General features: G+C 40.9%; 1 protein-coding gene across 2 annotated transcripts; it reads right to left on the reverse strand.

The window, feature by feature from the left end:
• Window positions 1–661: 661 nt before the first annotated feature.
• Window positions 662–24,367, reverse strand: LOC121605096 (guanine nucleotide-binding protein subunit beta-4). Of its 2 annotated transcripts, XM_041934867.1 has the most exons (11): window positions 24,267–24,367; window positions 18,283–18,363; window positions 11,403–11,595; window positions 10,905–10,943; window positions 9,976–10,082; window positions 6,927–6,990; window positions 6,291–6,453; window positions 5,427–5,493; window positions 4,736–4,937; window positions 4,299–4,515; window positions 662–3,387 (listed from the first exon to the last, which is right to left on the reverse strand). In XM_041934867.1, exons 3-11 carry the CDS (start codon window positions 11,457–11,459, stop codon window positions 3,281–3,283), a joined length of 1,023 nt encoding a protein of 340 aa, XP_041790801.1. In that variant the 5' UTR covers window positions 11,460–11,595; window positions 18,283–18,363; window positions 24,267–24,367; the 3' UTR covers window positions 662–3,280. The 2 variants fall into 2 exon arrangements, with proteins under 2 accessions (XP_041790801.1, XP_041790800.1); XM_041934866.1 differs by lacking the exon at window positions 24,267–24,367 and having other exon boundaries at window positions 18,283–18,457.
• Window positions 24,368–25,566: the final 1,199 nt, after the last annotated feature.

The raw sequence follows: 25,566 nt of genomic DNA on the forward strand, positions 1-25,566 counted from the left end.
TTTACTGTTTGGGGCAGGTATGTGCTGGAGGAACTAAATGATCAGTTATCAGCCAAGAAACGGTCAGGTGATCTGTTGTTTTGTTTAAAAATTGAGATATAACATGTTAATCAGAAGATTTGTTTTTATTACCTTTGGAGAGAGCTAGGCTAGCTGTTTCCCCATGTTTTAACTCTTTATGTTAAACTAAGCTAACAGGCTGCTGGTTCTACACCAGCAAAACAGACATACATTAGAGTGGTATGAGTCTTTTCATCTATCCGCCACATAGCAAATATTTCCCAAAATATCGGTCTACTCCTCTAAATTCACTCTGTGAAAGTCTGATGTGCGCTGATTGAAACACAAACTTCCACCTAATAAAGACTGTCAACTTAATAACACTTCAGATAAGCGCCCACCCGCCTGATCAGACAACAGAATGGGCATAAAATCAGATGCTGATGCGACTTTCACTGATGGATATGGAGAAGGCTGGCACTTGAGTAAAGTCAGCAAACATGTTTTTTTTTGTCACATTGACTAGTTTTCAGTTCACAGCTCAGGGTCTGTGGATAACATTGGCACAAATGAGGAAGTAACACTTATCTATATGTTATCCACATACATCAGCAAACCCCAACCCCTCCCTTCCCATCCCTCAACCCCCCCCTCCCCACACACACACACACACACCTCAACACTGATATGCAATACATATCACATCCTACACACCTCAAAGTTATTCTCAAGCTAAAAACTATAACTGTTATATTTAACATTCTCTCAAAAAGGGTTCATTAATGCAAAGCCAGGTAGAAGCAGCTAAAACATTAAAAAAGAAAAAAGGTCACTAGAGTCACGGTATGCCAAAGAGGGGTTTCATTGATAGCTGATTGAACCTAATAAATACTACAAACTGTACGCTAGTAGTAGAAAGCAGAATCGTATAAAAAGTGATGTAAAACACTTGCTTTAAGAAGCAGTATGGAGCTGCATGTGGTGGTTTTTCTGTAAGCATGCTTTTTAGTGTTCACTAGTATCAGAATGTGCTTCTATCAGGAAAAGAAAAAGAATTAGAAATCTTCGTTATTGATCAGTGTGTAAAAAGGAACAGTATGGGGAAAACATTACTGCAGTCGATGCTAGTATCGCCTTCTAATATGAATGGTACTGTAAGGCAGAATGGAGACAAAGTAGTGCCACATCTCACAGGAGCACAAACCCTCCTTTGTCCGGCCCGTGTGGGTCAAATGTTTCTGTTCAGAGACAGGCACCTGAGACAGCTGACGGATAGGTCCAGCTCACATACATTATGTGTGTTCATATTTTTCAAAATTAAGCCTTTAGAGGAACCAAAAGAATGGAAGATGTGTGATGGAAAAATACTTAAAATCAGAGATACCACTTCTATGGGTAAATAAGTCACATGTGCTCGATGGTTTACATTTGTACTACAGCTTGTGAGTGCATTTCTAGCTCTCTACTAAGTGTACATTTCTGTCTACCAAGTGTACTTTCTTCACTAGCAATATTTAACAGTTCATAACATGTTTTTGGTGAAGGGGAAAAAAAAGTGTTAAACCCTTTAAAAAAACTTTTTTTTCTTTCTTTTTTTTTTTTTTTTTACAGGCTTGTGGTGGCACTGGTGTGATTTTGGAGCGGCTGACATGATTTCAGTTCCACACTGTCACTCAGTTCACACCCTGCTGACGACGAAAAGGACTTGATCCTTCATCTAGAAAAAAGAAAAGATTAAAAATGACATGGCGAGCTCTGACAGATGCCTTTCTCTCTCTCTTCATCTCCTCTGCTGTCCTCAGAGGCCGCTGACAGAGTCGCCGCTGTCCTTTACGGTCCTTTCATATCCTCACACAGCGACTGAGCGCTCTACCGTTCATGCGGGCCACAGCACAGTTACAGGCTCACAGGTAGAAAACGGCTTCTGCTCGGGGACAACGTGTCACTCCTTGACGTCCCTTTCTCCATCAGCGTCAGTTGTACGGGCAGCTTGAGCTGCACGTCTTGACTTTAAGGAAAAGAGTGGATTCTATAGGCCACAGGAGACGGGAACATTATGATGCTAAACTCTGCTGAGGACGATCATATCACAAAGAATGGATGTGGTCTTCAGGTATTCAGCATCCGATGATTTGAAACCACAATCCACGTGAGTAGAGGCCGAGGCAGGGCCTCCAGTAACAATTTTTTTTTTTTATCAAAGCCTAAAGTTAAATCTCAATCAAGACTGAAAACTGAAATACACTGCGTGTTGGTTTTGAAGCTCTCTCTCTCTAATCAATACCACAGCAGTGTGACGGTTTCCTTCCAAATAAAATGACAGTGGTGAGAAATGTCAGGGGTCGTGTTGTTGAAAGAAAAGAAAAATGCCATCATTCACATGGACGCAACATTTGTAGATACAGGATGAATGAGTTACACCCAGTCCCCGTAACTAGAATACACACACGCACATACAAATGAGGAAAGGGAGTTTAGCTGGGCCAAATGATATTTTTGCTAATTGTTTTGTTTACTTGCTGCGTCCTCGTTTGTTGCTGGATGAGTGGGCTTCACTAAATCAGCAAGTACAAGAAATTGTAGAAAATGAACTTTCTAGGTAAAATTATGACACGTGGCTGTGTCTGAATTGTTTGACACTGAATCTGGCACTCACACAGATGAAAGAGGTGTTTCTGGTATTATGCTGTGTACTAACGTGAATATGTACATTTGAAATAAATCATAAAACCCCCCAAAAAATCATAAAAAAAGCAAGGGTGGGAAATTAACTACAAAAATATATACATACACATTATATATGCATATATGATGCATATATACACACATAATGCTATACATATATACTGTCTTTATATATAAATTTACATATTACACACCAACGCTCGTCTTGCTTGTTGTTAATCATGGTAACAGACGCTCTTTATCGCCCTCTAGAGAATCAGTTTTAGGGCGAAATCTTCTATTTTTTCCTTCAGTTTTTCATTCATCATCTTTTTTTCATTTTTTTAAAATTTTGATTGGACAACTCTACTGAAAGGTTCCTACTTTTTGTATCTGTGTAATAGCTGGGTGAAAAAAAATGTCACTTTGAAAGGTATTTCAAGGTTGAGTTGGTGTTTTCTCACAGGTGGGCGGGTCGCCAGCGGAGAGGAGAACTGAGGGTGATGCAGTGTGCACCCCGCAGGTCCAGCCCAGCAGATGAGTTTGGATATGTAGGGTGAGGTTGTGGGGAGGAAGTTGGCAGGCAGTGATTGAGTACAACAGGGGCGAGGTTTGTTTAGTTCCAGATCCGGAGGAAACTGTCCCAGGAGCCGGTGGCCACAGCCATGCCGTCTTCTGTCACCCCTAAGCAGCTCACTCTGTTGTCGTGGCCCGCTAGAACACCTGGAGGTCAAAGAGCATAAACCAGTGTGAGATAGGACTAAAGATCTGCAGGCGACAGTCGAGATCCACTCAAATATAAAATCATTTATTACTCAGAAATCACTGTAGAGTCCATCAACAGAAAAATAATTAGTCTGATAATCAGTTAATTGTTAAAGACTTTTTTAAGTACTTAAACAATTAACTGATTATCAAGATGGTTGCAGATTACTTTCAATTTAATTGATTAATTGGCTTATTGTTGCAGCTCAACTCCTAAAATATCACAGTTTTCTGACATCTTATAGACCAAACGATTAATTAACGACACACTGTCTGTGAGTGTTCTGCCAAATGTTTGGTGTCTTCATGCTGATTTCACACCACCACAACAAATTGGCTAAATGATTTCATTTTTGCTAACTGAACTGGAGACAACCACCCTTCCTCATGCAACTGATTTTTCTGATCTGGCAAGTTAATTTTCAGATTACAATGAAGTTTAGGTACATTTCCCTCAGCTTTTTTAAAAATACAAACTTTTGCGGTGTAGAATCGAAGATGCTCTGGACCCTTACTGTCATAACACATTTGGACACAAGTTGTCAAACCATGTTAAGTTTCAGACCTCATAGTTTATACAGTAAAAATGAAAGAAAAAAGTGACTCCATGTAGATTTTGCAAGAAGAAAAGATCAAATAACATGTAAAAAAATCAGATTTGGACTACTTTCACCTGGAGTGTAAATGTAGGTCAAGAAATCAAGTCTCAAAGTGTTTAATATTGCTGTTTGTCAAGGTCCTGAAAGCTACACCTAAGTCCTCAATTACTTTAATGACTGAATATCACTTGTTTTAGCCGGGCACTTCCACTGGATTTAAGGTCTCCTCATCTGCCACCTAAATTAAAAGAAATACCCTTCATCTCCTACCTGCTCGCTCCCCTTTCAGAGTGTCCCAGACGTTGCAGTTAAAGTCGTCGTAGCCGGCCAGGAGCAGTCGGCCACTCTTGGAGAAAGCCACGGAGGTGATGCCGCAGATGATGTTGTCATGGCTGTACATCATCAGCTCCTGGTCGGCGCGCAGGTCAAACAGCCTGCAGGTGGCATCGTCTGAGCCTGTGCCAAAGGCATTCCCATTGGGGAAAAACTGCAGGAGGAAAAAGCGAGTTGAAGTAAGGAAAGTGTTGTTAAATCATCAGATTATGTACAGGGCAGGGGAGGCTTTTTGGTTTTCGCAGAGCTGAGCACTTTGACGTGAGTCTTGCTGTAATTCTCGTAGCTGTAGGATGATGATGACCAATATGAAGCTAAATGAATGCTAAATTCTTCCTTCCCGCAGAGTGTGCGACTGAAGTTTCTGTACTCACGCTGACGGCGTTGATGTCGGACACATGGCCAGTGAAGGATTGCCTGCACATGCCATCACGGATGTCCCACAGCTTGGAGGTGGCGTCACAGGCTCCTGACACAAAGGTCTTGTAGTCTGGACTTAGAGACAAACTCATGACGTCCCCTGTGTGGCCAGTGAATGTGGTGGCCTGCTGACCTGTCTCTATGTCCCACAGTGCACTGCAAGAAAGGAGGAAGTGGTTAGGGAAGAGCAACAAAAGTGACTCCAGAGTTATTATGAGGACAGCAGTGGGAAGTATAGAGCACGGGAAGGTTGTGTGTATGAGAGACAATAAATGGTTTTACATAAAGCGCCACTTTACAGCATTAATGTATTAAGATTTTTATGATTGATTGACCCTGTATGGCAGACAGTGGCTGCTCTGCCGTGGGTATCTTCTCTCACATATCAGAGCTAAAGAAAAAAGCATTGGGCAAAGTGTATATGTAAAATCCACACAAATGGCTTTCAAAAGCAGCAAGATAGAGGGAGTAAGAGGCTAGATATTGGAGAAAAACTCTTGATAATTCGATATAATGTGGAGGGGCATCTTCAGCGTACTGTGTAGTATGGAAACAAGAACATCAATACAATATTTCTACCATTAAAAGCATAATTCTGTAAGCTGTACGGGGGGGGGGGGGGGGGGGGGGGGGGTTGTTTCTCACCAGGTGGTGTCCCCAGAGCTGGTCAGTATCTGGTTGTCATCCAGGAAACGACAGCAGGACAAGTAACCTGGAGATAAACAGAGGTTCATCATCAGATAAGGAGAGCTCTGCCCTGCCTGATTATTTTCACCGCCATGCTTATCCATCTTCACAATGTGGCCTTGTGCAGGTTTTAACCCAGAGTGATGTCTTTTCCTGCAACAGGGACACCTTTGGCCCTGATGAGTAGTCACATTCATTTTGGTTGTGTCCAGGTAGCTGAGACCACTCTTAATCCCTGTGATTTGAAATCAGAAGAGTTTTTGGACACATTGGTTAAAGTGGGTATTCACACAGCACTGCTGGCCTGGGGTAGAAAACACTTATTCCCTGCTCATTCAGGGATGTGAAGGCTCAGGAGCTGCAAAAGTATGTTGATGAAACTACTGTGAAGGTCATTTCTAAACATGATAAATTAAAAAACATCATAAAATCTCTCCAGGCTGACAAGTGAGACTGATGAAATGTACTGTAAGCAAAGTTCTGCCCTTTATCTGCCCTTGAAAAAAAAAATTACTTTATTTCAATATTTCATGATTACATTGTACTGAATACATTGCAGGGAAAGACAAAGACCACACACTGACCTAGGAGAGTAAAGTTAATTTTACTCTTTAAGGAGATGCTTGTACCAGGACGGAAAATATCTGAAATCTAAATCTACAGTGAGGGAATATGTCTGTCACATTAGACGAATCAGGCATGCTGGAGTGCTGCACTCAGGTCAGGATATGCTAAAAATGTAACTGTCAAAGTCATTTAGTATAGAAACAACATGCACTATTCATTTCATGAGCATTATTCCTTGGCTGGCCCTGTGCCTACCTGTGTGTCCGGGTAGCTCTCTGGTGACGCGCACGTTGCCCTCGCGGGTCTTCAGGCTGTATATAGAGCAGATGTTGTCCAGGCCTCCGCAGGCCACATAGTTCCCAGAAGGGGCGTAGGCGCATGTCATCACCCAGGAAGAGCGCAGCGGGATAGCATGCATCTGCGGACAAACAGTTGTTTCTTTATTAAATGCAATGAAGGAAGTGATGTTGAGCTTTAAGGTTAATTGAGGTCAAAAGGCTTTGACGTTAAAGTGAATTTATGTGATTCAATCCACAACAGAACTCCATCATTTAGTGCAAGAGGACAGCAAACACTCTGGATGTGAAAACACTGGTAAGAGCAGCATCTCCCTAAAGGTAAACTGTAATCAATGTTATCAACGGCCACATGTTTTCAGAGAATTATTAAAATTAATATTTATTAATAAAGAAGAAAAATTACAATTTTTCTAGCGATAAGGCTGAGTGATACAATATGGGTAATTAACTCATTTTAACATATAAACAACCTCCAGGCAGCCACATAGCTACCATTTGGAGGGTGGCTTGTCAAAGTTACGTATACAGTAACTTGCATGGATTTCAATGCAACTGTTTTACACATTCTATTATTAATGATCAAAAATCTCACCTTATTTGTTGTGTAGCTGTCCCAGATAATTAGCTTTCCATCTTGTGAGGCACTAACAAGTAACCTAGAAACAAGTTAAGAACAGCAGCATGAGACTAGGCTCACATGTTGAAAAAAACCCACATTATTCTAAGGTCCATGCACTTGGATCATTAAAAGCAATGAGAGCCAGCCACCTTGCAGACTACTGTGCTATACTGTCTGAATTAGTGTAAGGTGCTCTGTCAAACAGCATTCAGTGTGAGCTCCCTACTCCTCTTTCCCTGCCCCCATTTCCCTCCATCTTCCCTCTTTCTCCCCCTCCTGGTCGAAGTCTCCTCATCCAGGGAAGCCACTTTTAATGTCCCACCCCATCTAATATTCATTACCCCAGTTATGTAAAAGTCCCAGCTGTCGGTTGGGAGGTGGAAAGCACTGGAAAGAAGCTGAGGTGGGGCAGTAAGAAGACGGAGACAGACAAGAGGATGAAGTAGAAACAGTCAGTAAAGACTGGGAGTTATAGGTGGTGCAGATGCAGAAACAGCTGGAACCCCTCCCCTCCCATCCTGCCTGACTTGGTGTTTCCATCTCTCCGGGGACAGGAAGTAGTTTGACGGTGCTATGCTACAATCAAGAGGAGAGCCATGACGCAGAAATGTCAGTGGCTGTATACAAAATAAGCACATACATGTACACACACACACACACACACACACACACACACACACACACACACACACACACACACACACACACACACACACACACACACACACACACACACACTTAACGACGTAATCAGGACTGAACAGCCTATGCATCATCAGCTGCAGGTAATACCAGTATTTAGCTTTGAATCAGATATACTTTAACTCAAACACAGGTTTTAGTGGTGAAAAAAAAGGATAAAACTAATTTGCTTCAACAGAACAGAAGAGAGTGACCCATGTTTTCACAAAATATTACCAGAAAAACAGAACTACTTTTTGGCTACACCATCTCCCAGTTTATTTCCTATGGATAGCGATCAGTGCACTGCATGCATACTATACTATAATTACAATCTTCACTGATAATTCTTGGTGGTCAGAATTGCAGCAAACAGTTAAAAAAGCAGTTTGTAAGTTTTATATTCAGGGACAACTGAAGTCCCACAGTTTATTCCAATCTGGACACAGAGGAACTTTGTTCACAGATTAATTTCAAATCAATCATTTGGGAAACTTACAAACTGCATCTTTAAGGAAATATTAAATAGGCTGTCTGTCTCTGTGCCCAGTGAACATCATTACTGTGCTCTTAGTGAGGGGGTAAAACAGTGCTACCACTTAGACAGATGTACAGTAGTAGTGGAGGTGGCAGTAGTGACAGTCAATTATGGTGGTATTAGTCATATTAGTAGAATAGTAGTAGTAGTAGTAACAGTAGTAGTAATGGTACTGGTAGTAGTATAGCCCCACACCTGGGACTGCCGTCACTGTCCCAGTGAATTGCATTGGGAGACAGATGGACAGAGAGAAAGATAGAGAGTGACACAGACATATTAAACACAGAGAAAGATTTTTTTTAATAACAGTTGAACAAGCTGTTGTGAACCACTACATTTTAGGTAACTGTACCAGTCATATTTGCATATAGAGTTTTAATTTGGTATTGATATGCTGACATGATTGAAGTTATGCTACATGCTGCTAGATATTGATGGTCAAGTTGGTGGTACTACTTACTACTAAAGTAAGATTACAGTAAGAAGTTAGATACATTTTACCAGAAAGAGATTAAGCCAATACCAAACTGGTAATTTTATTGTAAAATTCCAACACCGTGGCGGATGATGTGTTCATGTTTGGCTGGAACGGAAACCTGCAGACTGTCGACCCTCTGAGGCACTTCGTGCCCATCCCTGGCAGACTGTAAATCTTGACAGTTATAGCTGTAGTGTTAACAGTCGCCATGCTGTCACTGGCAGTCTAGAAATTCAACAGTCTGCGAGCAGCGACAGAAACGAATGCTGGCTCAGGGGAAAAATGACCTTCAAAGTCTGTACAATTCAAATAGAAAAGAAAATGGGCTTAACTGTCATAATTATTATTAGCACCCTTTGTGCTTTTTAAGATGTTAGCATTTCTGGTGACTCTTGTCCCTTGTGGGCCACCTTACATAATTCATATCAACTACAGAGCAGCAATTTTGCTCCAGTGTGTTCAGGGTTTTAGAAAAAAAAGTCTCTTTTGAATAGAAACAACCAAGCAAGCAGCCTAAAGCAGCAGAAAATGACACCACATAGCCATCTGAAGAAAACATCAAATCTGCACCAAAATATCATGCTGAAAAAACATTAAAACAAGTTGACAATGGACTGAGGGTGTACAGCTGCAGTAGTCTCTTCTGTAAAGGTACAGACACACTGGATCCATTGACGAGTGTCAAGTTGACAGATCCTATTCATTTTTTATGTAGAGCAGGAGATGGGACCGCGCGGTGCATGATGGATGCAACACAGCATCAGGGATCGGCATATCTCAATTTGCATAATGACATCTTATCTTCAGCTTTATATAAATGAGTCCATCCAGCATAATGCACCAGACTCGCAAAAATAATCAAACTATGAAACTAGCCAGTACTGATAAATATGAATCAAGATTCTGTTACTGCATTGTCCATTTCTCACCTAAAATCTTTTCAGAAACATATTTGAATGTACTGTTTAGCTGTAATAGGAAAGTTTGTGACCTGGCCACCATGTTAAAAACGGACAAACCAAAACCAAGCACCGGCCAACTCGCAGTACGTCACCCTCCAGCCAGAGCTTTCATTGTTTCAGTGCATTCAGGTATGTCCCAAACAGATTCTGTGTGTCTGTACCATAAGGCCTTCCAAAGCAAAAGAGTGAAATGTTATCTTAAAGTACAGATTATCTGTCTGCTAATTTACAGAACTGCCCCTAAAATGTAAAACACCACAAAAAGATAAACTCCCAAAAGAGTGGGATAAAAAGGTTTATGTCCTGTCCTGCTAATAATAATAATTAACAATAATTGTGTTGCCTGTGGAATTGCTACACTACCTGGAGTCGCTCCCCCAGTGCATTGCATAGATCTTGGCCAGGTGGCCCCTGAGAGTGCGTCGCGTCCGCATCTGTATCCGGCCCACCGAATCCAGACCAGCTGTGATCTGCCAAAACACAGGAAGAAGCATTAGCAGCGATACTCGAGGCACGCACGCACTCACACACACATTGCTGAACAGTGGACACTAGCTGAGGCAGCAAAAAACAGGCCAGCATCACTCAACAATGGACAATGACGAATAATAGCAGACTTGGTGGTGTATAATGTCTGTGGAATATTTATGTTTGTACATTCTGACAGACTGAGGGCTGGCCAAGAAAGGTCTCTACTAATAAGAACAAAATGCAATCATTTTTACAAAGTGTTCCTGAGCGCGTGTAGTAACATCCTACAGACAGTCATGTGTTCACAAAGTGGTGAGCCTTTCGTGGATGCTCCTTTCATACTCAATCATGATACTATCACCTGTAACCAGCCTGTTTACCTGTGGAATGATCCAAACAGGTGTTTTTTGAAACATTCCACAACTTTCCCAGTCTGTTGTTGCTCCTGTTCCAACTTATTTGAAACATGTTGCTGCATCAAATTCAGAATAAGCAGATATTTACAAAAATAAATGAAGCTGATGAGGTAAAAAATTAAATATACTGACTTTGTACTGTTATCTTTTGGGTATATGTCAAAAAGGATTAGCAAAATATCACCTGTTGTCTGTTTTATTAACGTTTTACAAAGCATCCCAGCTCTTTTGGGATCAGGGTTGTGTTATAGGACTGAATAAATTATATTATTAATTAATGGGCCAAAGCTTAATTCTCAGATGTATTTCATATTTTTCATGGTTAGAACTATTTAGAGTTGGAGCACAGGAAAATACACTTCTTACTGTTTACACTATATTCTATATGTGGAGAGGAAGTCTTACCTGTGACAGAGTGGAGTCACTGCATGCTTTCCTGGCATCCTGCAAAACAACAAAAACCTTAAATATTATGTTGACCGGCGGCAAATTTCAGCTTATTCTGTCACTGCAAAGCTAAATGTAAAACATGATTTCTGCACGAGAACACATTTATTTATATAAAACATAAAGACAAATCTAAATAAATTCTAAACAGTGTCTCTCTAAAGTATCTAAACATGTGCCATATGTTTACCACAGACACTGAATATCTTAGTGGTCACAGAATCATCTCACAGCAGCGATTGACATTTATAGATCAATTTCCAACTTCTGCACAAGAATGAAAGCAGCAGATTGACTGAGTTATATTCTGAGTGCGTCACTGTCTCATCTTAAACTGTCTGAGTCACCGCTTACAGTGAACAGACAGTGGCACATGTGCAATGTATAAACACATGTGCAACACACACACTGATACATCAACATAAACAAATACATGCACACAAAATGTTGCCATACCCGGATCTGATTGCGTAGTTGCTCGGCTTCCTGCCGCAACTGTTCCAGCTCGCTCATTGTCCCTCTGTGATGTGTTCAGGCCACACTCTGCTCCAAATACTGACTGGACTGGGAAAACACACGTGCCTGCACGCGCACACACGCACACACACACTCTCACACACCCCCACACACACACTTTACCAGCTGACACCTGCAAGACAGAGAGACAGAAATACTATGAGTTGAACAGGCGGATGGAGAGTGAAGGATGGGAACTTCCATCAGACAAACACGGGCATCCTGTATGGGTTCAGACCAAAGGAGGGTGCTGCAAAGGGTGGGGCTGGGTGGGGGCCTGGAGGGTGGCCTGGCTCTTCAAACACCCCCAGTCTGGTTCAAAAGGCCATCTGAGCCAGGCTCTGACCTTTCCTGACTCAATCAGCCTTTTGTGTTGTTGCATTGCGCTGTTTGCTTGGCCCGCCCCAAAGAGCCCCTAACGTGTGTGTGTGTGTGTGTGTGTGTATGTACTGTAGGCAGATCTGGATGGTTTCAGACAATATGTCCAAATGAGAAAGCGAACATTTGTACTTATCTATGCATCTATACATTATGTGAGCATATATTTAAATGTGTCGGGGTTAAGTGTGTCAGATTGGGCATCTGTTTGTACGTACACAGAGATGCTAATGTATGCACATGTGTGTGCATACTCACACATATGTGTGTGAGTATGCATGTGTGAGTTGCCATTTCCTTTACCTTGGGGAGCCTGAATGTGGGTCACAAAGCACTTAGACACTCTTCAGAAACGTTTGGTCCACGCCCCACAAAACTCCCCCACCCCCCCTCATATTCCAGGCTGTTTTAGAGTCTGCTGTCCAGAAGTCTAACCCTCCGAGATTAAATTTTCAGCTCCATTTTCTATAATTCAACAATTAGACTGAGTCCAGCCCTTCCTCTCCACAGGAAATCATGTTAATGTAAAGAGGAGGTTGTTTGGGCTTTGTCTTCATTTTTGCAAAGGCGTTATAACCACTGGGGCTCAGTTACTTATTCACCACAAAACAAAACCCCAACATTATACAAATAACATATACATACTGTAACTAAGACAATTTGATGTTCATGCTGCTAAGATTGCCTTTTAAGATACAGCAAGTATGTGGAAAGCTGCTCTTTAGATTCTTGGTTCACTTGGCTTTGTGCCTCTGCTCTGCTAACACAGGAGAGGACGCCTTAGACTGTTTAACGTGGACTCTTGTCTCAGCCAAAGAGGTCTTTGACAGTAACGAGGCATCAGGGATAGCGAGCATCGCAATGCTTTCAGCTGCTCAGGAGTGACGTTACTCTCTCCTCCGGCTGATGCAACCCCCCTGAAGAAAGTCTCCCAGCGTCAGCTCGCATGTGATGTGGTGTTGCTCTATGGCTGACGTGGATCCATTATACTGAAACCTGCCACATCACACATAGTGCCTTGCAGACTACCAAAACACCTGATATGACCTTCTGCACTCTGCTATATATTTTCAATTGGCAATATTTTCAGCCTGACGCTTGTAACGTGAAATGCAAAAGAGCAGGGTTGAAGGATGAGGTGGAAAATAGCGCAGGTATGATAGAAGATGATGCCGAGAAACGTGATGTGTCAGGATGCTTTCCCATTGGTTTGGATAAAACAGACCACCTCCAATTTAAGGCATGTCATGGCAGTGATCTGCAAAAGTGCCACATGAATTGTCTTGTTAACACATGGAAACTAAATATCAGTCATTTAGAAATCAAAACAGGCCACTCATTACTGCTGTAGTAAGTAGCCACATATCGACTGCAGGCAAAGAAGCTGTCACACAGATGAACGGTCCCTACAAGAGGACTAGATAAAGTTTACCTTTAACAAATTATTGTTGTAAACCTCAGTGAGCAGTTGTGTCTGTGTGTCTTTTCTCTAGTTGTGTGACTGCAGTCATGCAGCCAGCCAGCCGGGCCAACGCAGGCCCAGAGCATGGCACAGTATCAGGGGCGACAAAGGCAGAGCTGTGTGCTGCAGCTGCCTATTGTTTAGTATGTGACTGCCAGCTACAGTAGATAGTGCTGCTTGGCACCACCGCAGTTGGTGAGACTGGCAATGGGAGGCTATTATTGCTATTGCCCTTCTGACACTGACCAACCACCCATCCAATGTGGTCAGCCTTGAAGGTCCCAGCAGCCAGCAGGAGACCACTGGGTGTGAACCAGGACCAAACAGCTGCCATCTGCGTAAAACAGTGTTGTTTCGAGACAAAGATGCTTAAGGGCAGAAATATCCATACCGCTACACACACACACACATTTTGCATCACATTTGCAAGGCTGTGTAAATACAAGATTCCCTCTACAAATCTCAGTCACTAGTTAGCCACAAATAGGCGGAAATACATCTATAATCACTTGTTTGCATTTGGTCAAAAAAGAAGAGGCAAATTATGTCTGTGTGGCGCAGGGAGAGTCTTCCAACAATGCCAGAAAAGCTTACACCTGAGCCTTGCACATGGCTCTGGTTATGTTGAATACCCTTATTGACTTCAATTGAAAAAATCATCACAACCATTATTGGCAAGTATAGCATCACCATTAAACTTAAAACGTCATCAGTAATGACTAAAGCACTCATCACAACAGTTTACAAAGTGCTTTAAAATGAAGGATAAAATAAACAGAACAAACTGAGAACCAAAATTATGACAGGACAGAAAATATATTTTTAAATGGCTGTAATAAAAATAATCATATTGAGAACATAAAATGTATTTTAAAACATTTGAACATGTGTGCTTTAGACTGGCTTATATATTTTTTAAAACATGGAGTCAGAAGCAGAGCTTAAATTATCTTGACTTGATTATCTGACTTATTGACAAGTCGAATAACAGAAAATTAATCTGTAGTCATTTCGATAACTGATTAATCAAGTCTTATTTTGAACAAAATGGCAAAAATTCACAGAATATTTTCAGGTTTTCTTATCCTTCTGATGCTAAACTGAACATATTTGGGCTTTGGGCTAATTGTCTGAAAAAACAAGCAATTTTAAGATGTTACCTTGGACTCTTGAATTTTTTCCACTGTTGACTTTCTGCCATTTTATACACCACACAATTAAATGATTATTCAAGATTTGGAAGATGAATGGATCATGAAAATTATTGTTAGTAGCAGCCCTTTTTATAAGAAAATATACATGTTTTTTTGTATATAAGCATTGTTTTTACACTTGGTTCAACAGTCAACATGTTATTGGCTGCTGTTGCATATCATTATAATTAACTCATTTGACACTGCCATGCAAATGTTTACTTTCATTTTCATAGCACTCACAGACAGGGAGAAAGAGAGACAAACACAGAGATCTCCTTAACTTCGCCACAGTAAGGTCACTGTCAGTCTCTACAGTCTCGGGTTTACAACAGTGGTGCTTGGTCACAATATATTAGTTACAGGAGACACTGTCCCTTCAGTGTGTGACCCTGCAGACTCAGTGGCAGTCCAGCATAGGACAATGACAGCAAGAGAACATGTTGAGTGCAGAAGCAGATCAAAGTGTCTTGATTTGTCAAACTTAGAGAAGATCCAGATCAGATGGAAACATGATGGCGTCATAATGCTCATTAGCATATTTTGTATTTAACGTAAATTTGTCAGTGAGACCTTGTGCTCTTTCTGGGTCAAACACAGTATAGATTCAATCACATTTGCCATAATCATGAACAAATGCAGGTGAACAGAGCAGCAGGAGGTGAAAGCAGTGCAGCTGCACCCAAAACCACAGGAGCCCAACAGCATGAAATGGTTGGGAAGTTCAGGAACTAACATTAACAGCCAGATCTGAACAACTGTGAGCAGCATCGTTTACAGTAAATCTTTATTTCTGTCATTATGAAAATCATACGAGTTGGACACAAGTATTCTTATTTCCAGTACAAAAAAGGAAAAATGAGTGCACTATTTAGATATGTTGCATCTTTATGATACATTTCTTTGCCTATAATATTTCACTGGTTTAGACCAGCTCTTTTAAATTAGGCTTAGGCCCAAATAGTATTGAGCTCTTCCTTTTTTCTTTCCTTGAACCAAAAATCAGCCTCTATTCCATTCCTCATCAAACGTAAGGATTTTTAATTTATGATATACACTGCTGCAGGATGCTGAATATGCTCATCAGATGATTAGGTTTCAATCTTGTTAAACACCTGACACAAAAACATAACCTACATCTACATCTATGCCTGATCTTGCTCTCACAGGAGCCACAAGTGTCAGTACTGAATGGGGCCCACTGAAAAAGAGCCGGAAACTCGCCACACTTTGGTGTGTGAAAGTGAAAACAGGATTCAGCAGGGCAGCTAGACCAGGTGTAAACTTGTTCAGATAATGCAATGGGATACCTTTCCAAACATCCAAAGAATGAAAGAAATACCTGGTGAGATTCCAGTAAGACAAGATGACACATTTCTTTTTTCTAGTCAGCAGATACATGTTCATATATTGTTTATGTGCCATGAATTATGACAGCGAATTGAGGTAGACTGCCATATGGTCTAGGTGGCCCGGGTTCGACTCCTGGTCTGGGAACTATAGTTTTGGGGCGGCAGCTGCTCTGTCCAGAGGGACTTGTCTTGGGAACCAGTGCGAGGGTGGCTGGTTCAAGTCCAGCTCAGACCATGTTATGGACTGTGGAGTGGTAGCTGGAGAGGTTCACCTCCTGGTCAAGGTACCAAACCCACTAACTGCTGCCGTGCATGTGTGCTTATGTCAAGCCTGTGTGCGTGCAATAAAAATACTAAAAACAGAGAGTAGAAATTTAATTTCTCCAAGCGAGATTGATAAGTGCTAAATTTAAAGTGAATTTAATCTAAATAAGAGACTGCTTGGAGAAAATGCATGGAAGACAAATCACCTAACCATTAGTCAGGACCTATTAGTCAGGACCAGGACCATAGAGGTGTTTTGGTTGGTCCCTAGTAAATTCAGAACAAGTCTGATTTTGCTTGTTATTACACAGAAGTGACAGGAACACAGTGAATGCATGTGTGATGACTGTTATGACCACAGGTTTCACCCCACCTACATCAGACAGCTACAGAATTACACATGATGCAGTCACACGTAATTCCTAATCAAAACTACAAGAACCCAGTTGGACAGGACCTGTTTGGACGAGACTATTTCTAAGAGACATCCATAATCCATGAAGTGAACCACAGTCCTTTTAAGTGAAAGTTCAAGATTTCCTGAGTCCAGTTATAAAAACGGCTGTTTTTTTGCTGCCATGGGACAGTTTCTCTGAGGTGTGGTATAGGTTTGATAAAATATAGAGCTCAGAAGATGCAGTACACAAGGAGTGGGAGGTAACGCTGAAATCAGTATTGCAATAACATATGAATGTTTTTCAGATAGCACTATACATCATGATATGGCAAACGTGCAAAATCACATAAACTGATCAATTAATGTCCAATGCAAATAGCTGTGTTCCACTTTTTGGCTCTCAATAGATGTAAAATAGAAGTGTCAGTAACTCCTTTTGTTAGTTATCAGTTACAATTCTTCATTGTGATGAAATTCAAATTAAAGTCCATAAATCAGTATATTGATATACTGAATATTTTAGCAGCCCAGCCCTATGAGCCCTACACACAAACAGTATTATTGTGAGGACTATTTATTGCCTTTAATGTTCCTGAGTACTATAAAATGTTTTCAATGTTGTTTTTACCAGGCTGCAACGAACAGTTATTTCATTACTGTTTTACTTGTTGCTGATGAACAACAGATAATAATGCAATATGCCGATCACACATTCACACAACCCAAGGAGTGTGCTTGTATTAGCCCCAAACCTACATATATTCAATTTCTAATCATATAAAACTGAGAGAAGTAATAAACCCTTACAACTGAGAGGCTGGAACCAGAGAGTTTGGGGCATTTTTAAGGTTGTATTAGAGTTAAGTGATTAAACTATTCTACATGAACAATGTATGTTGTCTGTTTGCCCATCATGTCCACTTTGGATATATTTAACGTTATGTTTGTTTACTAAATCACCACACTAACCATCTCAACATGACATTAAATAGGGCAATATATAAGAGCACCAACAGCCATACATCTAAAACATGTAAGTAAGTGATAACCAACCCCAACCAATGTGTGCTGCATGTTCGAAATATAAATTATCAACTTTAACAAACCGAAACCTACCACTGTACATCAACAGCAACGCACAGTCCTGACTTGTATACTGACTGTCAACAACAGCCAAGACAGGAAACCATCATCAGCTAACGTTACATCATGTGGAGACGCAAGATGAAATAATCATATTACTCAACATTATGAATGTTAACTCTATGAAGTGATCTGAGTTCAGATACATTTCTGATGCGAGCCACGAGCCGAAAGAGTCGCGCGCCCCATCACGCTACCAGTTGCCGCTCGGGCGAAGGCGGACTGGCATGTATATTTCATAGAGAAGGAAAAAAAGGTACGCAGAGTGTCGCGCAGCCACAAATGTGAAAACCGAAATGGAAACAGAAGAATGTGTGCCTTCTAGTTAGAGGTTTTGCCCCCATAGTTCCGCCTGAGAAGCAGTTGACAGTCCGTAAAAAGGCCGCGTTTGGATAGCAGTGGGTTTTCAACAGTGGAAAGCACGGCTTTAGGGGAAAAACAGCACTGGGGCAATAGTAGCCTGAGAACAGTTATGTCAAGAGCTCTATTGCTGTTCACAGCACCGACAATATTTCAAGCTCACGGGGATTTTTCCATCTCACCCTCAGCACGAAACATACAACCGCCGTGAGCAAAGCAGGAAATACCCTAAAAGCCACCAAAATATCAAGACAAGACAGCACGTCCTTACCTGAAACGGGCTTTTTGGCTCTGTTCGTCCCTCCAGTCCGAGTCACACCAAGCCGTTTTCATACGACAGTCATGGTCCCAGCTGTGACAGAAATCGTAAAGGACGACGTGTTAATTTTGAGACAATTTTAGTTGGTTTAAAGGGGCAGAGGCGAGCGCAGCTCCTTTCGGATTACACAAAAATTTTCACCAAGCAAGCTAATCACCACACCCATGAAAGTGGGAACATGGCAACAGCCTACGCCGAGGGGTGCGCGGTGCTGGATAGACTGATATTTTTATACTCTATCCATTATAACAGGTTGTAAAATATCAGACATTTTTAAAACTGTATTATATTTACGTCAATGCTTTAAAACAATATCTAATAACATTTTCTTTAAGCTTTGAAAATGTCTGAAATAGGTTGTGTAACCTACGAGAGAAATGGTACCGTCTGTCAGCCCCCCCAACAAAAGGGAACCGAGTGGGATACAGGAAACAAATATTAAAGCTATAAAGCCTGTAGTAGTAGTGGTGGTAGTAGTAGTAGTAGTAGTAGTGATTCAATTAGACTTCACCTCAGGTTTGCAAAGCCAGTTTTTGGTCAAACACGCTTTGATTTGCTCACATGCTCATGCAATGAATAAGACATGAGAGTCGTTATTCTACAGTACTAGTTTTAAAGCCGGAGGTGAGGAAAGTACATTATTTTTTAGTTTACTCTCTGAATTTCATCTATTGCCAGTTGTGACTTTGCCGTGTGACCTGTAGTCATTATTTTAAAGTTATATGTTTTCTTCCTCTGTTTATTTGACACATAAGCACACAATACTTCAGACTATATGTGCAGGAATAGCTACAAAATCCAATGTGATTATATCGAAGTCAGTTGAGTTTAGTGCGCTTTAAATCTGGAACAACTAGTCCATTCATTGATTTACAGACGCAACACTTTTGACAATCCATTAATAGTTTCATTCATTTTCTGCTTTCATCATCTCAGATATGATGATTTTCCTGATTAATCAATAAAACAATATACAGCAATTGTGAGTGACAGCCCAAAAATGCTTATTGGAAACTACATAGATGCAAAATTTAGTCAGTAAGTCACTCAATAGAACAAGAAATAGTTGATCAGCAACTAGTGTGATAATGATTTTGCTTCTCACATGTAAATATTTTCCTTCTGTGATAATAAACTGAATGTGTTTGGATTGTCAGACAAAATAAAACATTTGAAGACGTGACCATGGGCTCTGGGAATTTGTGATGGGCATATTTCACTGTTTTCTGACATTCTGACATTTTGATTATTCCATAATTCAAGGGAGGAGTCTTCACAATAATAAATTAATAAATTACTTATTAGTTGCAGGCATGATATACTTAGGATAAATAATATTATTGCACTAAGTGACATGAAAACAATGGAATTTACAACAGACAGAAAAGAAAAATTAAATTAAAGCTGTGTAAGGTTCGGATTGTGCCAGGAGACAGCTGTGCCAAATCTCACCCCGGCACACCACAGTTGGCCTGCAGTGGGCTCATTGAAAAGGATCTCTCTCCATTAGGACAGGATGAATTTTTAATGGGTCCAATGAAAGGGACCAGTGGGATAGGCTTTTCCATATCTCTGCATGAGCCACAATCAATGGAGGGAAGATGAAAGTTGCCAAGCCCTTGGTTTCCTTTCGGAGTGGCATGGGGTCAGATTAAGTCTAATTGAATTCACACGCACAGCAGTAGTTTAGGTGTGTCAGACCAATTTCCCCTTAAACACATGATGGGGATTAGGATTAGCGTGATAGCAGAAACATATGTTGTGGCTGATTTGTTACAAGTGCAGCCTGGAAATAGTCTAAAATATAAAACATTAATAGATACAGGAATGTACAGTATCTGTGACTCACATGTTTCTGGATATTAGGTTAAAAATGGGTAATAGTTTATTAATTCCTCTACAGTATCATATAACTGACTGTGTATATCTAAACAACCTGTACAATATAGAGAAGTTGGGTGAGACAAATTGTAACCACAAATAGTCCTCACATCTTTTTTCTTCTTCTTTTTTTCTTTACATTTTTGAAATTATTTTTGTGGTTTGCACAGTTGTAATGTATTGCTCCGTTTGTTCTTATTTGCTACTTCATTGTTCTTGTTCTTCCGATTGTTCTTATTTGCACCTTATTGTTTTTATTTTGCACCTTATTGTTCCTATTGTTCTTATTTGCACCTCCACTTGCTGTTTGCATCCCCCCAGCTTGTGTGTTCTGAAGAGCTTCTGTAAGAGTGAATTTCTCCATTGTGAGATAAATAAAGTTTTATCTAATCTAATCTAATCCTCATGATAATCATGATATCTGAATGGTTTTATTGTTAAATGTATAGCATGACAGTATAAGCAATGATACACAAATAGGTTTTTGCCATAACTTGCATGATGACGTATTGTTCGCTTATCTCAAGCCTTCTGTTGTATCATGTCTGAAGTTGCACAACAAATGTATTCATGATTGCTCAAAGGTAAATATAAGTCATGCAACTGCCATGCAACTACAATTAATCTCTAGTTATAAACAGTCAATTCAATACCGTAGTATTTTTTTTGACGTTTTTGTACCAGAGATTAATTTACAGGGTTTTTTTTTTTAAGGACCTACACACTGTAAGAAAGAGTCACCTCTTCTGCTCCCTACCTCTAGTGAGCAAAAAGACAGACTTCATTAGCCATCTGAGAATCAGAGTCAAGGTGTCCAAAAGCACATCCTTGGCCAATCAGGTCCCTTGGCCTATTGCTTGGCAACCGAAAGAAGAGGGAGGGAGCAAATTGACACTGTAAAAATAGCACATCAATAGCCTGGTGTCTGAAAAAAAAAGAAAGACACACATGTTGGTGAGGCTATAAATAGCCTCCTGGAGCCTGGAACGGGCATTGTGTACAATATCTCACAGCTGTATTGTTGAGATATTTTGCATGGATGCAAATTCAGCACAGGTGGTGCACAAGTAACTGCACTCAAGTACAGTAACAGTCAGGCAGCTGAATGAAATAATTTGAATGTAAGGGTGGTTTCAGGGCTTAGGAGGAACAACAAGAGCTGACCGTGTCTATTTATTACTGTGTCAAAAAAAAAGGCTCAACTAACAACAGGTTGTTATTCGTAGGCAGCAGTTTTCTTTTCCCATCTGATGTTTTGCATAGATGCAAAATTACAATGGCCTCTGCTGCAAAAATAAAAATGAATGTACCATAACAAGCGATAATGTGCATGGACAAGTTTGCATGCCAGAGGGGATTTAGGGTTTTACTGCCTTACATGAATAACGTCGATGATATTGGATCATTTCATATTATCTCATAATGACATCCGCATATTGTTCAGAGGCATCACGACGAGCTGTGTGGTGTATCTAGTCTTTACATATTATCTCATCACCACACTGGCACATTGTTCAAATGGGCTGTTCACATGTGCCTTTTGTGTAACAGCAGAGTAGAGCACAACGTGGCCAAGAATAGATCTATCATGTCCAATTCAGTTTCACAGGACTGCTCACAAATGAGCCCAATACGTGGGTGATCAAATCAAGTGGAGATAATGGGATGTCAATCTGAAGCAGCTTCTCAATGCCTATTTTTATCTGCACGTTCCCTTTTTTTTTTGCCCACATGTGGCGAAGCACCCCGACGACCTCCATGTAATACTTCCACTGTATCAAAGGCAATTAAAAGGTGTAGCAACAGTAGAACCTTAAAAGGCTTTATCAGGGCTGTCTTATCGACCAGACATCTCCCGGGGAGGCTGGCCGTTGCCAGGGTAACCCTCACAAATGGCAACTGACGTCAAGAAGGTAGGAGAAATACCAGGGAGAGCCAGAGCTGCTATGCATAATGGATTATTGAAAAAAGGGCCCTCTTGAAGAGTGCAAAGTGACTTAAAATATGCGTGCCTCGCTGGTCTCACCACCACTCTCTCTCTCTCTCTCTCTCTCTCTCTCTGTGTGTGTGTGTGTGATGAGGAAAATAGATGTTGACAGTTTCAGGGTTTTACTAGCTGACTGGCACAGCTTGGGCTTGACTGGCCCAATTTAAATGATCGAGTCAAACACTGCTGATGAACCATCTCTTCAAAGGACACATTATGGTCCTTTTCCCCAGGTTGGATCATTTTAATGCCATTTGTAAATATAAGTACTCTTGTCCTGTAGGCTGGAGTGTGTGTGCTGCCGTGTCTAGATGTGAAAGCAAAATCTTCCATTGCCGTACTTAAATCAGAACGTACGGCTACCCGCACTGCATCTGGCACATCAGCTATTAGCATCCCTGGCAGATCCTTTGTTGGTCATGCAACAAGGAACCACAGCGACATTCACGCATAGGTTCTCAGAAGTGATCACTTCAGATCACGTCTAAGTCTAGAGCCTAACTACCAGCAGTTTTTTCTGTCCCCGTGTCAGGTCCTTGTCTAATCTTGGCGCTGCTGTTGGCCCATGAGAGACTGTCACAGAGGCAGCTTGGTGAAGAGCCCTCATTGTTTCTGTGATAACACCTCTCGTGTTGTGTTGGAGTCACACTATCGACAGCCGGGACACCGCAGAGTCAGGTTTGCTGATGGCAAAGGCCAGCTACTGTTGCTATCCAAATGAACACAGCAGGACAGAGGCACGCACACGCAAAGGAGAACTGACATGGTGTCCATTTTGGGGTGGAGGAGCAATGAATGGATTTATTATGACGGCAATACTTCAATACCAATACGCTATCACATGAAGTATTCATATCTTGTGATTAAAAACCTTAAATTCCTGTTTATATCACTTATAAAATAGATTGAATTGAATAGAACTTTATTCAGTCTTCAGCTGATGCACACAAAATCAGCACAAAAACATATGTAGTAGAACAATTAATAGGAACAGATGTGTTAATTAAGTAGTTGTTGATAATATGACAAGAATAGGCTGGGCTGCTGATATGCATGTTAAAAATAAATATTACCATGCATATACATACATTGAGTATAGTATATTCTAAAGGTGAATAACATCCAAAAGGCCATTCTCGTGTTTTAAAAGTGCAACATCTTAAATGCTTCATGTTGAACATCTGTATGATAAGTTGCTCCAAATGAAAGCACCTGTTACATGTGTACAGTGAACATGGACAAGTCAGTGAACAGCAGAACGAGTAGGCCTGAAGCTGGCTTTTGTTTCAGGGAGAAGCTGCAGAGGAAATGTGCAGAGAGAAGAAGTGAGAGTGTGTCAGTCCAGGGGAATCCCAGACACTTCTGTAAATCAGGGGTGCAACAAGCAGCGCGAAGCGTGAACTAACATGCTCTGGGTTTCCGAAGAAGTGAATCACACAAGCCGCGAATGGGGCGAGAATAATTAAAGGAAGTGAGGAACCATCCTGATGTGCTCGTGCCACCCTTTTCAAATGGCTCCCGTTACAGCTGCAACACTGTGATACCACAGGATCATTAATTTATGACCACGAGCCCACAGTTACATTGACATGACATTTAGATGCATCACAGGTTCAGTATACGACATAAGACACAGGTATGGCTTCCTATAATTACTTGAAAATCAAAAACGAACTTGATGCCAAAGCTACAGATCGGTTTGATGAGCTCGCAGCCAAAATACAACAGTGACCAGTGTTTCCTCTGGTAATTCTGCAGTGAGCTGGTAGTTCTGGCTCCACACCCATTTCTGTTTTAATTCAAATTAAACTTCTAGTGCAGATTTCGGCTCTTCTTTTACTGCTTTGTTAAAATAGCATTATTCCAACCTGTAGGATTGTGCGTCTTTGTGCTTTACATTGACATTTTCCCCAAACATCCAGTTTCAGCTTTACCATGGCAGTAATTGTAGTGATTCTGCAGCGACAGTGAAGCACAGATGAATGAATCCAGAGGAAACACCAGACAATGTGCACACTTACGCAGGCCAAAAACGCTAAATGTAGGAAAATAATTACAGCTTTTCTACCTTTTTCCAGTGCAGAAGAGAAGCAGAGGAAGTGGCGTTTTCTGCATACGTCCTAAATGGCATGGATTGTGAGTCGCACAGAGCGCTGTCGTTTCAGTTCTTCCTTTCAGCTGTGAGTGTGGATGCTGCTGGGAGGAGCAGTAAATGGAGAGAGAGAGAGAGGGAGCTGGAGGATGAGGTAGAGCACTGCTGAGTGGGAGGGTGAGCATATGGGGGGGCATGGAGAATGGGAGATGGAGTAGTATTTCTATTAAAGGGACAGAGTTGAATTCTTCAATATCATCATGAGAGACATTTCAGGATACGTTACAGAAAGTCTCTTGTTTGTGCCAAACAGGTTGTAATACTGACTTTCAGGATGTGTTCATGGTGATGTTGTCATAAACATCAGCAGTACATGCTTGTACTAATAGTTTATTAGAACAATCTCTGATCTTGATGGTTAGTTGATTCAGGGTGAAGGGGAGCTGGAGCCTATCCCAGCATGCTGTGGGTTGAAGTCAAGGGAAGAGGGTGGATCCATGATGAGGTTAACTGTAGGTCTTTCTTCAAAGGCGTCTTTCCAAGAAAGGCTAAGAAATGTAAAACTTACACTGGACTGCAGCCACAGATCCCTTATTGACGTCTGCCAGATAGACTCTCAATTACCTTTTTAAGAGGAGTACATTTAATATAAAGGATGAGAGATGCACGAATCTCCTAAAATCCCATTTGGAAACGAGCAGCATTTCTCCTTGAAGACATTTTGGCATGTCACAGTAGAAAATGCACAGGTGTAAATAATACAATTAATGATGACTGAATTCCATTTAGCTCCATGCTACCCACTGGGACACATGAAGAGAATGGAGCCATTGTTAATGCTATTAGTGACACATTAGTGACTTTTCCTGCTATGACGAGTCAAAGTATTTACTGTGAGATAGCTGGTTCTTACCTTTTATCTAAAATCATCAATCATCACATGCTCCTTTCGTTTTGTTTGCCTGAATCAGTGGTTTTTGATACTTTACATGATCAACTGGAAATCTAAGGATCATAATAATGACCAAGCTGCAATGAAACAGCTGGCAAGCCTGACAGTGCTGAAGTTCATGTGTGACTGTACTTTACAGCGTAGTGTTGCTTCTTCTAATCCTCTAATCCTCTATAAAGTTTTATAAAGAATGGGCTGGGCAAGTCTGTGTGTTGGCATGCATTTTATCTATTGTTGTATTGGCTGAAAATGACTGTGACTCTTACTTAAAGGGTCCTCTAGTATCTAGATCTAGTATACTAATGCTGCAAAGCAGATACAAAC

This window comes from Chelmon rostratus, chromosome 4 (assembly GCF_017976325.1).
Source record: "Chelmon rostratus isolate fCheRos1 chromosome 4, fCheRos1.pri, whole genome shotgun sequence".
Classification (NCBI taxonomy): Eukaryota; Metazoa; Chordata; class Actinopteri; order Chaetodontiformes; family Chaetodontidae; genus Chelmon; species Chelmon rostratus.